General features: G+C 34.8%; 1 protein-coding gene across 1 annotated transcript; it reads right to left on the reverse strand.

Moving 5' to 3' along the window:
• Positions 1-12,551: 12,551 nt before the first annotated feature.
• LOC107014035 (protein STRICTOSIDINE SYNTHASE-LIKE 13) lies at positions 12,552-14,331 on the reverse strand. Its single transcript, XM_015213902.2, has 4 exons — positions 13,888-14,331; positions 13,435-13,719; positions 13,181-13,348; positions 12,552-13,072 (listed from the first exon to the last, which is right to left on the reverse strand). Exons 1-4 carry the CDS (start codon positions 14,256-14,258, stop codon positions 12,673-12,675), a joined length of 1,224 nt encoding a protein of 407 aa, XP_015069388.1. The 5' UTR covers positions 14,259-14,331; the 3' UTR covers positions 12,552-12,672.
• Positions 14,332-16,103: the final 1,772 nt, after the last annotated feature.

Genomic DNA, 16,103 nt, shown 5'->3' on the forward strand with positions numbered 1-16,103 from the left:
TTACTTTCATTACTTGATTAAACTCCAATACTTGAACCTGACACTTGTTTACTTTAATTTAGCTAATTTCTTTCATTAATCAAAAACCCCTTTAGTTATTTGTTTTCGGGAAATAATTGACTAAATAGAATTAATTAAGTTTGAACCATTTTCCTCGTGGGAACGATCCCAACCTCACTAGTTGGGTTCTTTACTTGATGCGATCGCTTTTACTTCGTTTCGAGAAGTAAATTTGAGCGTGATCAGAAACCAAGGTGGAAAGGGAGATTCTAATACAATCAAAGAAGTTTGGGGAACAAATGGGTTAATTATGTTAAATTAGAGGCTAGTGGGGGCTAAAAGAGGCATTATCATAATGTGGGACAAAAGTGTGGAGAAAATTAGTAGTGTAGGAATGTATGTTGACACCAGCAGTTTCACAGGGAAGTGCCAAGATTTAAATTGGTACTATCGTAGGAGTTTATGCTCCAAATGTCAGGGAGGAAAGGGAAGAAACTTGGTGGGAGATTGGTGAAGCTACGGGACGATCTTGGGTCCTTTGTAAGGAATCTACAACCTCAAAATTTATGCAAACTTGATATCCAAAAGGCCCATGATCACTTGAACAAGATGTTTTTGATACTGATGATGCAAGGGCTTTGGAGCCAACTGGATAAGATAGGTGAAACACTGCATTAGCATAGTGAAGCTTTCAGTCCTAATAAGCATGACCCCCTGTGGACTTTTTTGCCTCTCCAAAGGGACGGAAACATAGTGATCCCTTATCAACTTTCCTCTTCATCCTAACTATGGAAGGTCTAAGTAACATAGCACAAACATCCAAGGAAAAAGATTGGGTTAGGGATTTTCTAGTGGATAACAAAGCTATTAAAAAAAACCTAGCGATATCTCATCTTCAATATGCAAATGACACTCTAATTTTCTTGTGGATCTACTATTGGCCAGATGTTGATACTAAGGGTGATATTCATAATTTTTCAAGTTGTCTCTACATTAATTATCATTTGGGAGAAGAGCTACATGTACCCTATTAACGAAGTAACAAAGGTGGACGATCTACCATTTATTCAGGGATGAAGAGTAGGGGAATTACCTACTACCTATCTAGGAATGTCTCTGGGAGCCAAAAGTAAATCAAAAGGATACTGAATGGGATTATGGAAAAATGTGAGTAAAATTTTAACAATTGAAGGAGTCAGTTGCTTTATGTGTGTGTTTGTTGGGGGGAGGGGGGGACCATGGTCAAATAGTGTTCTAGATGCAATGCCTGCATATATGATGTCATCTTTCAAACCGTTGAAAATGTGATGAAGATAGTAGATGTCCTAATAAGAAACATGTTTTGATAATCATCTAGTCAAAATGGGAAGAGGTCATGAAAAGCAAGAAGGAAGGGAGAGTGAGGATCAAGAATATGAAGATGCAAAACATAAGCCTAATGATGAAATGGCGATGGAAATTCTTCACAGGAGAGAATATGTTGTGGAAGGATGTCATTTATGCAAAGTATGAAATGGAGGATAAATGGATTACCAAAATGGCAACCACTCCTTATGGTTGCATTATCTGGAGATCAGTTAGGAATCTGTGGTCATCACTACTGTCCACAATAAACTTTAAGGTGGGGAATGGACTAAAGAGGAAAAGTGGATAGCTCGGAGAACATTGAACTAATTATTCCTTGATCTACATCTATTAAGCCTTCAGTAACAAATAATTGTTGCTAAATTTGGACATGTCAAAGTTGGAACATTTCGCTCTGGAGAAATTAAATGTCAGGGAAGTGGAAGGAATAGGTACCATATACAAAATCGTGTCCCCTTTTAAAAACTTAAAAGAAAACAGTGCAATATGGAAGGTAGGCAATAAAAGAGTTTTCTGCAATATGGAAGGTAGGAAATAAAGGAGTTTTCTCTGTGAAATCAGCATACATGAATATCACATACAATGTCAATTGTTTCACATGGCTGCTGACCAAAGAAGTAGTACTGACACCGGAGAACATGAAGAAGAGGAAGTACCATTTATGCTCCAGATGTTATGGGCACACCAGCTATGGAGAATATTTATCTGCTTGCGGAAAATCTCTTGGATGAATTCAAGGAACATAGGAGAGTTGAAGTGTTGCATTAGAGTTGGCAATGCTACAACAAATGAGGAAAGATGGAAGATTGTTGCAATTCGTATGCGGTGGACATAGTGGCAAAAAGGGGATCAAATATGTTTTGAAGAAAAGAAGAGCAATTTATAGAATTTTAAGATCAATTACCACACTTTGCATTACTTTTGATGTGAACAAAAACTGTTAGGTCAGAAAATGAAGATATTTTAGATGATTTAGACTATTTGTAACTGTTAAAAATGACAAAAGTCATTAATGAGATGGGTGGAATCCTTATAAGGCTTGGGTAGTCCCCCTACCTTTAAGCTTAGCTTTTGGGGTGTGAGTTAGGCCTAAGACCTAATTTCATCTGGTCTCACCCGATGTTGGGGTCCCCAAAATTAAAATTGCCCACGCACAAGATGCTAAGCACTGGACGTGAGGTGGGGTGTTAAAAGAATGACAAAAGTCGTTAATGAGATGGGTGGACTCCTTATAAGGCTTGGGTAATCCTCCTCCTTCTAAGCTAACTTTTGGGATGTGAGTTAAGCCTAAGACCTAATTTCACATGGTATGTTAATGAGATGGGTGGACTCCTTAGAGCTAGCTTTTGGGGTGTGAGTTAGGCCTAAGACCTAATTTCACATGGTATTAGAGGGAGCTTTTGGGGTGTGAGTTAGGCCTAAGACCTAATTTCACATGGTATCAGAGTAAGGCCCATCTCACATGATGTTGGGACACCTAAAATCAAAATTGCCACGCACCAGATGCTAAACACTGGGCGTGAGGTGGGGTTTTAGAGAATGACAAAAGTCCCACATCGGTGGTTAATGAGATGGGTGGACTCCTTATAAGGCTTGGGCAATCCTCCTCCCTTAGAGCTAGATTTTGGGGTGTGAGTTAGGCCTAAGCCCTAATTTTACATGGTATCAGAGCAGGGCCCGTCTCACCCGATACTGGGACTCCCAAAATCAAAAATTGCCCATGCACCAGATGCTAAGAACTGGGCGTGAGGTGGGGTTTTAGAGAATGACAAAAGTCCGACATCGGTGGTTAATGAGATGGGTGGACTCCTTATAAGGCTTGGGCAATCCTCCTCCCTTAGAGCTAGATTTTGGGGTGTGAGTTAGGCCTAAGCCCTAATTTTACATGGTATCAGAGCAGGGCCCGTCTCACCCGATACTGGGACTCCCAAAATCAAAAATTGCCCATGCACCAGATGCTAAGAACTGGGCGTGAGGTGGGGTTTTAGAGAATGACAAAAGTCCGACATCGGTGGTTAATGAGATGGGTGGACTCCTTATAAGGCTTGGGCAATCCTCCTCCCTTAGAGCTAGATTTTGGGGTGTGAGTTAGGCCTAAGCCCTAATTTTACATGGTATCAGAGCAGGGCCCGTCTCACCCGATACTGGGACTCCCAAAATCAAAAATTGCCCATGCACCAGATGCTAAGAACTGGGCGTGAGGTGGGGTTTTAGAGAATGACAAAAGTCCGACATCGGTGGTTAATGAGATGGGTGGACTCCTTATAAGGCTTGGGCAATCCTCCTCCCTTAGAGCTAGATTTTGGGGTGTGAGTTAGGCCTAAGCCCTAATTTTACATGGTATCAGAGCAGGGCCCGTCTCACCCGATACTGGGACTCCCAAAATCAAAAATTGCCCATGCACCAGATGCTAAGAACTGGGCGTGAGGTGGGGTTTTAGAGAATGACAAAAGTCCGACATCGGTGGTTAATGAGATGGGTGGACTCCTTATAAGGCTTGGGCAATCCTCCTCCCTTAGAGCTAGATTTTGGGGTGTGAGTTAGGCCTAAGCCCTAATTTTACATGGTATCAGAGCAGGGCCCGTCTCACCCGATACTGGGACTCCCAAAATCAAAAATTGCCCATGCACCAGATGCTAAGAACTGGGCGTGAGGTGGGGTTTTAGAGAATGACAAAAGTCCGACATCGGTGGTTAATGAGATGGGTGGACTCCTTATAAGGCTTGGGCAATCCTCCTCCCTTAGAGCTAGATTTTGGGGTGTGAGTTAGGCCTAAGCCCTAATTTTACATGGTATCAGAGCAGGGCCCGTCTCACCCGATACTGGGACTCCCAAAATCAAAAATTGCCCATGCACCAGATGCTAAGAACTGGGCGTGAGGTGGGGTTTTAGAGAATGACAAAAGTCCGACATCGGTGGTTAATGAGATGGGTGGACTCCTTATAAGGCTTGGGCAATCCTCCTCCCTTAGAGCTAGATTTTGGGGTGTGAGTTAGGCCTAAGCCCTAATTTTACATGGTATCAGAGCAGGGCCCGTCTCACCCGATACTGGGACTCCCAAAATCAAAAATTGCCCATGCACCAGATGCTAAGAACTGGGCGTGAGGTGGGGTTTTAGAGAATGACAAAAGTCCGACATCGGTGGTTAATGAGATGGGTGGACTCCTTATAAGGCTTGGGCAATCCTCCTCCCTTAGAGCTAGATTTTGGGGTGTGAGTTAGGCCTAAGCCCTAATTTTACATGGTATCAGAGCAGGGCCCGTCTCACCCGATACTGGGACTCCCAAAATCAAAAATTGCCCATGCACCAGATGCTAAGAACTGGGCGTGAGGTGGGGTTTTAGAGAATGACAAAAGTCCCACATCGGTGGTTAATGAGATGGGTGGACTCCTTATAAGGCTTGGGCAATACTCCTCCCTTAGAGCTAGATTTTGGGGTGTGAGTTAGGCCTAAGACCTAATTTTACATGGTATCAGAGCAGGGCCCGTCTCACCCGATACTGGGACTCCCAAAATCAAAAATTGCCCATGCACCAGATGCTAAGAACTGGGCGTGAGGTGGGGTGTTAAAGAATGACAAAAGTCGTTAATGAGATGGGTGGGCTCCTTATAAGGCTTGAACAATACTCATCCCTTAGAGCTAGATTTTGGGGTGTGAGTTAGGCCTAAGACCTAATTTCACCGTATCAAAAAAGAACAAATAGGCCTCCTAGATTGTAATACTTTCGGAAATGTGGACTAAACTTTGAATAGTATACCCGTGGGATATATAGATGGAAAAGTTACCATTTCTCTAAAAAAAATGCCTTGAAACTGTTGGACTTCTCTCTCTCCCTTTTTTTTTAAATATAGGTACTCCATCTATATCATTTTGGAACAAAGAAATAAGGAAAAGAGAGACACAAGTTTCTCAAGAACAAGGAAAGATCAGTCAATCGCTCAAGATCGATCAAGAGAATGCCATGGATTTGGGTACTTCCCTGACTAATGTACCATTTTTTGGATGTTATGTGAAAATCATTAAGTTCCACTATCCTAATGTTATGTATAGGAATTTGTATTTTTTTTTATAGTTTACTATCAATAACCCATGAAAATCCTCATGAAATTGTACTGTTTCTCAAAGTCTTTTTAACATGGTAAATAATCCATATTCTAGCTTCTTTATATGTCTAAATCTTATTACAGGAACACAAGAATCTTCCAACAGATGACAAAAGTGCAAAGAAAGCTCACTATATATTATCAATTTAATGATAATTCTCTTTGAAATGGGTGTTCAGGAAAATGATAGAGTTTTGAATAATATCCTCACCTGCAATGGCGACGACGCATACAAAAACCCATCCGAAAGCTGAAGTGGAGGGCCAAACATCAGCTACCACAGCTGAGTCCTTATGTCCCAAACTCTTGTAACTCTGGATGTACAAAAATATAACCAAGTCAAACACATTAACACCAACAGACCCAATCTCAGAGGGCTTAGCTAACGAGAGGGTCAGAGACGGAGTGAAGAACACAACTAATGGTGTCAAGGACAAGTCAAGATTGGGCAGGCGAGATCTGAAGGGACTCAACAACGGGTTCCGGGTTAACACGAAAGGGAAAATAGCTTGTCCTAAATCGGACCTAGGGTTTATGTTCCGTCTGTGAAAATTAGCTTTGTGATCGGTAATTGGTAGCGTTCGAATGGCTCTCTATGTGGGTGTATGTAAGCTGGAGAGGCTGATGGTGTCGTTGCGGATGATGATGTTTCATCGGATTCTTCCATTGGTGTTATGGGAAAGAAGAAAAGAAGGAAGACCAAAGTCTTTAAAAAGATTTTCATTCATAAAGTATAGTCGTTCAGGTTATGTCATAATAAATCTGAAAAATTAGTGGAGTTTGCACAAGTAAACATTAGTATATCTTTGAAAACTCGCATGAATAACAATGTTTACTACGAGAAGGTCTCACATAGCCATAAGTAGAAGTAGCATATACTAAGAGGGTTAAAATTATTTTTCAGATATGTATAACAAATGTCGAATCCTCTTCCACTAGTTTGTGTTACTTCTCAAATTTTCAACCTCCTTATTAAAAATCTAGATTTCACACTGGCCATAAGTTAACAAAGTTGAATAAATAAAGATTATGCGACAAGATCAAGTGAGGCTCACCAAAAGTTGAGTATAGAAAACCTAGCATGTAGCCCTTGTGTTCCTGAAAATCTGAACAACCTGCATCCTGAAATGTTGCGACTTGTACCCAGTCAATAGGATCATAACTAAATGTTGAATAGTACTTGCGTGTAATATTGCAAAGAATGGAACATAATGAATACATGAAATAAAGGGACAACCAAAGTAATATTATTAACACCTAGAAAATAATTAAGTAACTCTATCATTAGGTTGACCCCAACATTTTGCATGATTAATCATAATCTATTTCTTTTTTGAGAAATTTCTTAGTTTATCAACTTATCCACTATGTAAGCACATATAGTCCTATCTCGGCCTAATAGGATAAGTCATCACATCATCTTGTTGGGGTGATGAGACTTAAATATCATAAACTAGAATTTGAAATGATGCACATATTGTGGGTGACATAGAGGAACCATTAAATTAATGGTACCAACCTTATCTATGTTTTCATATATTATGTCGGGTGTCTGTCATACAATAAAATCCTTCTTTAATAATAATTTTCCCAACAATTTAGTGATAAAAGTTAGTTCAATGACTCATAATCATGATTTGTTTTAATCGTCATTAGGATCATAGCATAAAATCATCAAGTTCATATTTTTTTATAAAGTATCATAATTCATCATTTATTATATTTTTTTATCTGAGAACAACAAAACTCATAGGATAAACATATAATAGAAATCTAAGGACAACATAAGGAGTTCATGACATCCGTAGTAAGTGCAACAATTTGGTTGGTCATTTTTGAAAATTTTCATAAAATTATCGATTTACTCATTCCAATATCGGCCCTGATTCATTTCTGATGATTTTTGAAATTGGTTTTGAGTTTTGAGAAAAAAATTATGAATTGTAAAGTTTATAAAGTTTTGAAAGGCTAAAGTTGTTAAAAAGTAATTTTCAATGTCTTTTGGAGTTTCGAGTCGTGAAATGGAATTGTGTCAATTTCATTGGTCCCAAAATGTAGAAATCCAAGAGAGTTGTATATTTCAAATTCAGAGTCTTTTTGAGGATTTGTGGTCCTTAGTTTGGATTTGTTGAAATTTTAACCTTTGAGTTGACTTTGGTCAACATTCAGGGTTCGGATTCTCGAATCAGATTTCCAACAGTGCTATTGGATTTGGAGGATGATTTTAGGTCTAAGAGAGGTCATGATTCAAGTTTCAGAGATATCAAGCTTGATTTGGCCTTTTTAGGCGTTACAATTGTTCATTGAGACTTTCAAGAGTTTCAGGTGAAGGATATCTCAGATTCGTGTTTTGATCATTCTATTGATTCCGGAACGTCGACTTTAGTCAAGTAACGTATATGGTTTTTGTGTATGGGATTTCGAACGAATCTCGAAGGTCCTTTAGGTGAATTATCTACCTTGTGTGTTGTTGGTTCTGGTGCACCTCGAGTTCGTAAGGATCTCTTGCAATGGTTGTCTCGCTTTCGTGACCTTCTCATTAGTGAAGGTTAGCTCGCGAAAGCAAGGGCCCCCTTTTTTCAAGGCCCGCTTTTGCAAACCAAATTCACGTTCACGAAAGCGGACGTGAGTTCACTTTTGCTAGATCTTAGAGGGTTTTTGGTTTGAAATTTCGGGGCATTTTCTCACATTTTGAGTTTTGGGAAACCATTGGAGGCGATTTTAAAGATTTATTTGTGGTGAATCATATAGGTAAGTCTTTGTGAACCCAAACCTTCAATTCTCTATGATTATTTGTGGATTTTAACATCAAACATTGGGATTTTTGATTGACAAATTGATAAGGTCTTTATGAACTTGAGATTTTATAAAAAATGGTGATTATGAGTTGAAGAACTCCATTTTCGAAATTGTTTTCTCAAATGTATTCTAAATGCTTTGGGTGATAGATTTATGTAACAATTTTCATATTCAAACCTTGTTTCTGGAATCGGGTTTTTGAGTTGATTTGACCCACTCATTCAAATTGTCTGATATGTGTTGTTAGTTCCGAAAGCTCATTGTGAAGACTTGTTTGACTAGATTGTGTTGATTTGGATATTGTTTGGAAGGGAAAAGCTAATGCCTTGGGTAAGTGTGATTGATCAAGGCAACTGAACTTCTAAACCTTGATAAAACTTATAGATACTTGAACTCTCTTTCTTGTATGTGTTGGGGAGCAATGAGAATGAGGTAATTAGGCTTGTGCATGATTATTTTGCTTGTTGGTTGGATCAAGTACTATTCTGGTATACTAACTATAGGTGGCTCAAGTAGCAAGCAGGTACACTAAGTATGGATGACTCAGGTACCACACCATTACACATACTATTTGTGCTTGAGTTCGATGAGAGGACCGGGCATGTGATTGTGGTTCCATGAGTAAACTGGACATTTGTATTGTGAAGAGAAAACCAAAAGATAAGAAAAGAGACAGAGATAGAAAAAAACACTTCATTAAGTAAAAGATTAGAATGGAAATGAAGTGTTCTTGTGAGTTGTGCTGGAGAGATAAAAAAAACTTTCTTTTGCCATGCGAGTTGTAATATTCTAGCCAATCAAATAATATTGTAATATCATTATTGCCACTGACAGCAATGATAAGTATATTTATATTTGTAACTATCGTAAGTAAAAGAAATGAAATTATTCTGTTTGCTGAATTAAAGGTTAAATGAGGTAAGTCGAATATCACAAGAATTAAAATCATAATAAGACCTAACACAAGGACAAAAAGAATTATTTTTGGGGCAGACAAATGGGTTAACGACAGATTATGAGAAATATATATATATANATATAAAAGTGGGAAACAACTATATCAAAAGTTGAATTACAAAAATGTCCTTATAATATCATAATATTTATGAACAAAAATGTAAATATACATTATTTATAAATAAAAACTATTGTATTTTCTATTGGACAGTATTATCACTACATATTTGTGAACAAAAATATAAATACATATTGATTATAATAAAAAATTAATATTCTAAAAATGAAGAACTTACCATCTATGACATGAATTAATCTAGATACAATGAACATTTGTAATTAAATGACAAAAGGAAATCAAAAGTTTTATAAAAGTTAAAATGACCCTTTAAGTGTACCTCCTTTACTCCTGCCGGTTTAAGGTATACAATTTTTCAGATGAATTATATTCATAACATTATATTAAATGCTGAGTTATTATTTCAAAAAATACTTACAATGGAAGCTTGCAATCGTTGGACTTTCAATTTTCTTTCTATTATAATTAGCACAAACTAACGATGAATTATATACTTGGTAAATTAATTAAATTTCTCTTATAATATATATCATATTATATTAAAAATGGAAAAGCTTTTTTTTTTTTGTCAAAGTTAGATTTACCAAAATACGTATCAAAAATTAAAATTTTATACCCTTTAAGGATGAAATTAGTCATATAATATTAATAACATTATATTAATTAAATTTCTTGGAATTAATAATATTGCTTCAATTTTTTAAACAACTTAATATGTTATTTATGTGAAGTCTTTATGACTTCAAAAGTTATACTTTTCAAATTCTATACCTTTAATCATTTCCGCATTTTCTTTATTAATTATTTAAAAAACTAATCATACTCTATCTTATTTAATAAATTTCATTAAATCTTAATTAATAATATATTTAATTTCTTATCAGTTACAAATATTATATATTTTCATATTAACTTCAATTGTATTTGTCTTCTAAGAGCTTCTCTAAAGTTGCAGCATATTATAGAAGTTCAAAACTTAAGAGAAAAAATAATCAAATTTTCAAGAGTTTTTTCTCTTTATAAGTTTCTCCAACTCTTTCACCCCTTCCGTTTCTTAGGAAATCTATTTAGTTATTTGACGTGTTTGTAGTTGTATCTCTTTTGTATAGACTATTCGTTTGTAAAAACTTATTTGTTGCAATTAATCGTTACTCTGATAATATGTTTGTTGTACTTTTTAATTGTCAATATCACTATTCATTGTTGATTTTTGTTTGACTTTATGTGTTTTTTCTTCTTTGTCTTATCAATACACTCTAACAATCTATTTGACTTTCTTCCTTCCACAAATTTACGGTTAATTTCTATCTATGTGGTTGGACTTTGAAGCTCTTCACGGCTTGCAAGGATGATGAGGGAGATGGTAAGTTAGTTATCAGTTTCTCTATATTTTTACAACTTTTTACCATATAAATTATTCTAGCTAGATTGTGTTGATTAATATATCGATGTAAAGAGCTTGAAGTAAGAATGCAAAAGAAAGAAGGACAAGAAATACAAAGTAAAATATTGTATATGAAATAGAGAATGCATTAAATTCATATATTTTCATTAATTAATATGTGAAAAGATGGATATATAAAGAATGACTAAATATCATTCGAACACATCAAAACAAGCCTATACTAAAGTAAAATATTATAAAATATCTAATTAATTAAATATTAAATAGCCAAAGTTGAGAAGTTGAATGAACGATCATTTTGCTCTTCAATGTAAAATAATTCCTATAATAAAAAATGGAAAGGTCAAAATCTCAAAGTTGGATTATTATTTTGTCGTTTGCCCATATACTATAGTTAAATATTATATTAATTAAATAATAAGTATTAGTTGTAATTCCTTTTTCTTCCTGTTAATATTAATTAAACAATAAGTTAGTTGTAATTTTTTTCTCTGCATGTTATTTAATTTTCTGCTTCTTAAATTTTTAATTTGATAATTAGTTGAATTTCTATTTTAATGCTCCTCATAACACTTACTTTAATTCTCTATTGGATTACTATTTTGTCTCTATATCAAATCGAATGTTATAAAATATATGGTTATATATAAAATTGAAATTACCACTACAAATTTTAAGATGAATTAAAATTATAGATCATTTTTTAATTTTAATTTCTAGCAATATCTCGACAGTTTTATTTTTAGATTAGTACGTTTTTCAGGTTGATGCATCATTCACTTTAATTATAATAATGGCTAAATAATGAATTAGGAGAACAATTCATACTTTCAAAGTGTTTAATTTATTAATGTTGTCTTATTAAATACTAAGCAATGACTCCTATAAAATATTTAAAGGAAAAAATATTTAAGAATAAATAGTAACATGTAACCACTATATGATAATAGTAAATCACTTAAACTATTTGTCATTGATATGCACTTCAAAACTCAATATAGAATTGAATTTTTAGATTAATATTTGCATGTTTGTCTTCTTAATAAAGCTTTCACCAAATATATACTTTAACACTTTATCATCCCATTACATTTTCTTCATTTACAGAAATCTGATATTTATAATTCACTTATTTTGATATAATAAAATACAAAAATGAAGTATTGTAAAAATAATTAATTATAATATTAGTAAAAGCTCTTAAAAAAGTTTTTATTTCTCCATCAGATGCAAAATATTACAAAATAAAATACTACAACGTTATTGTAAATATATTGTTTAAAAATGCAAGTCAATAATTTCTAGGTCTAATACTATACACCTTGACTATCTCCTCATTAATCTTCCACACTTGTATAATCTTTTCCACATTCTCAAGAAATTAATGTCATATTTAAAACACTCTTTGATTTTACTTAATCATATCCTATAAATGGTGTCATTGTATACATTATGAAGAGACTTTTGCCCACTTGGAAGAAACAAAAAAAGATCCATCTCTAACTGTCACTATATTTCTGTTGGTTTTATCTATCACTATTATTAGTTTTAGCTTTTTCTTATAACACTAAGCACTTTATTACTCATATATTCTTTTGTTGCTTACAGAAACAAAATATATAGTGTATAAATTCTTACTACTTCTAATGGAGGTTGCAATGAGAGAAGGCATGTTGGAATCTTCAAGGAGACTGAAATCAATATTTTGGAATGTTAACAACTTAATTAGTAAACGCGATCATTTTTATATCTATGAAGTTAGGCTTATATAAGTTTTATATAATAGTAGGGATAAAACTTGCAACGCACGTTTGTAAGACTAGTATAAAAGAATATGTGAAGAATGGGTTAAACAAGTGTTGGGGTATTATTCATTAGTTTTGTTACACATAAATGAAGGAAGCCAGACTAAGATTGCAAAATCAATTGATAAAAAAAAAGGAAAGGCAAAACGTAGTTTTATTTATGGGTATGGAAGGGTAGCAATATGGTTATGAGCCACAGTCCCAATCCATAGCTTGCCATTTACTTCTCTAACTTCACTAACCAACTTCATAACTACACCTTTTTTATCTTGAAGGACATCAATAATTTCTCCATTTTCATTGAAGAGTGATATAACAGTGTACATTTTCATCCCCATCAATCTAGCCAGGTAACGCATCTGAATCGGTAATCTAAAGTAAATGCTTCTCATCCATGGATTATTTATCAGCACTTCTTGTGCACGAGTTCGACAACAATCTATTGCAACCCAGAATTGACCTTTTTCGTTCACCCTTACGTTGTCTGGAAATCCTGGAAGGTTTGCAACAATCTCAACTATCCCTCTCTTTGGACCTTCTATCCAGTATTTCATCAGCCTGAACACATAACAGCAAGGTATTATAATATTTGTTGTCTCGGTGAATCACAAGTTTAGGTGATTTACTTCTGAATTAAACAAACACTTGTAGAGGGATGATGGATACCTGCAATTGGTTGTTTCAGTGAAGAGAAGAAAAGTTTGATCCTTGGATAATTGTACTCCGTTAGGGAACGTCAATCCATCCAAGACAACATGAGTAGATTTCGTAGCAATATCATACCTAAGAAGTCTACCACTGTCTTCTCCTTCTAACATTATGAGAAAATGGTTCCTACATAAGAAATTTATATAATGAAAGAAGAGTAATATAAACCACTACAATTGTAGTATTTGATAAAAAAAGATTTGTTAACCTACACTCTGTTGTATTTCTTGCTAGTGTCTGTGAAGAAGATGGAGCCATTTGTATGGATATCAAGGTCGTTGGCGAAGAGAATTCGTTTCCCTTCAACATGTGTAGCCAAGGACGTTGCCACGCCTCCTTCAGGACCCACAACTAGGAGTCCATAGTATGCATCTGCTATGTACAAATCCCCTGTCTGTTTATTGAACCTTAGCCCAAGGGGCCTGCCACATTCTGGCTCAACTCTATATTGCTTAGGTGTTGTTGAATCCTTTCCTTTAGCACAAAGCTTCTCCGACCTTATACGACAACGACAGGGAGATCAATGAAATTTAAAAGAAAAATACTATAGAGTATATATATACACTCTATCCTCCCACTTCCTACTACAAAAATACATTGCAATTGATATCCATCTTCACAACATATTCAATATGTCCATAAAGGTATATAATTCAGATGCTTACCAGTTACGTGTGACGACTGCAAATGTTTCCCAACCAGCATCTTCCCCCATCCACCGTACAATACGCCCATCAGCTAGTCCCGCATATGGGCCATGACCCAAAATATCAAATTCTAATGATTCAGGACCGTAAATTTCATTAACAAACTCCAGATTGCCGAGGCCTAACCGGTTATTCTTGTCTCCATGCCAACTTTCCATGACTTGTTTGTATGGTGCAATGTCATTCTTTACTGGATTAAAGTCAGTGTCCCCTACTGGACTTAAACCAAATGGATCTGCCACAAGGAAAGCAAAGGCTAGGGAAAGAAGAAACAAGTGAGGACGTTGTGAAACAAGCTGGCTTCTTATCAATTGGATCCTCTTCTCCATGTGAGGATCGTTGATAGGTATCGGTGGTAGGAAGGTGGGGAATATGGATGCTGAAGTTTAAGCTGTTTAAACTGGAAATGTAAGATTTCACAATGTTATAGGATGAAGGAAGACACACAATGTTTGTGATCCACTTGTTGTTAGAAGTAAGTTGTCCATTTGTTAGTCATGTTTTCTGCATTCCTACTTGTTATTGATAATAATGAAATCAGAAGGTGAATTCATTCATTTTTTTGGTCAATTCCAATATGATAGTGAGCAACAACCATTTGTTCTATGAGTTAGATCATCATTCAAACTACGACACTCATCAAGTAAATAAGATTACTTGTTTTAAATGAGAGAAGAGGAATAGGTAACGTCAGATCGTAAAATTGACTATAGTATGTACTATTTATATTTAGACACAAATGCAGTACAATAAAACGAATCTGAAAATTCACATAAATATCGGCTGTTGGACCAGGTCTACTCATGTAGGATAAAACTAAACAGTTTGCGCTGAACCAACTAAACAAACCAAGGCCGAAATAGGAACTTGGTTTCAACATATTCCACAACCCAAATCTGAAACTTAGCGTTGTGACATGGCATCCCTCGAACCACTACCAATTAAGAGAAACATCCATGGTAAACATGATAAGACTCTCTCATAGAGATGCTTTCAGATTTGATTTTTTTTTTTAAATGCACTTAATAGCCCAATGTGTGAATGATTGAGATTCAAACTTCATCAAGTGTAAACAAATGAGGCCTAAGTCATAGAACTACTAATCATTTTAATACATAGTATGGGACGTAGCTCGAAATCATAACGAGAGTACTGAAAGAAAATGATAGATGGCTATTTCAATTCACCCTTGGTTCAAGTTGAACAAACCAGCCCTTCATTTGAGTAATTTCATTTGAAATTCTGTTCTTGATTTTCACCCACAAGATTGAGTTAAGTGATTCTAACTTGAATCCATGATTATTTCATGAATGTAATACTGTATTTATCATTTGAAGATGAAAGCAAAGTTAGAAACTGGGAATTTTAGCTAAAGGATCTCATGTTACCTAAACTGAGTTTTCACTACTAAAACGAGTTTAAAAATGACGGAGTCAAAAACTACGGATTGTCCCTGCAAAAAAAAAAAAAACAACACATACTGCAACGCTATCCCTCGTTTTTATTTTATTTTTAATTTTTATAGAAAATATGACAAACAATAACTGTTTGTTTGTCATTTTTTGACGGATTTTTGTGTCATATATACCTAACTAATGTTTAATTATTTATTATCTATTGCAACGCCTTCCATTGCTTTTGAATAAGAAAGTAATTTATTAATTATTTAATAACGTAGTTACTTTTTATTTTTGAAAGAAACGAGCATTCCTTTTGATCAAAATATTGATCAAATATTTTTTAAAAAATGATGCACAAAGCTATGTTGTTGGTTGTTTTTTCTAAAATATCTGGAAGGGCAGAGCCTGTTTTTTCCATTTTCTCTTCTTCTCTCTAAATTAGGAAATTTTAAGTTTAAATTGAAATATTTTTTAAGTTTAAAACCTTACATTTAATTAGAAGTTAGAACTTGAATTTTAGAATACTTGAATTTTGAAAACTATAGGATTATATGATTTGTGAAGTTTAGAACTAATTTGAAATTAAAATTTCAATGCCATGAACTTAAATTTTAGGATTTTGAGGGGAACTAGAGAAATTATTGGTTTGAATTATTTTTTAACTTTAGAACTGATTATAAGTTAGAACTTATTGGAGAAGAATTGGCATTGGGGACACATCTAAAACTAAATTCACTCTATACTCACTCATTTTCTTTTTGCATTAGTTTTTAG

The sequence above is a fragment of the Solanum pennellii genome, chromosome 3 (genome assembly GCF_001406875.1).
Source record: "Solanum pennellii chromosome 3, SPENNV200".
In the NCBI taxonomy this organism is placed as follows: domain Eukaryota; kingdom Viridiplantae; phylum Streptophyta; class Magnoliopsida; order Solanales; family Solanaceae; genus Solanum; species Solanum pennellii.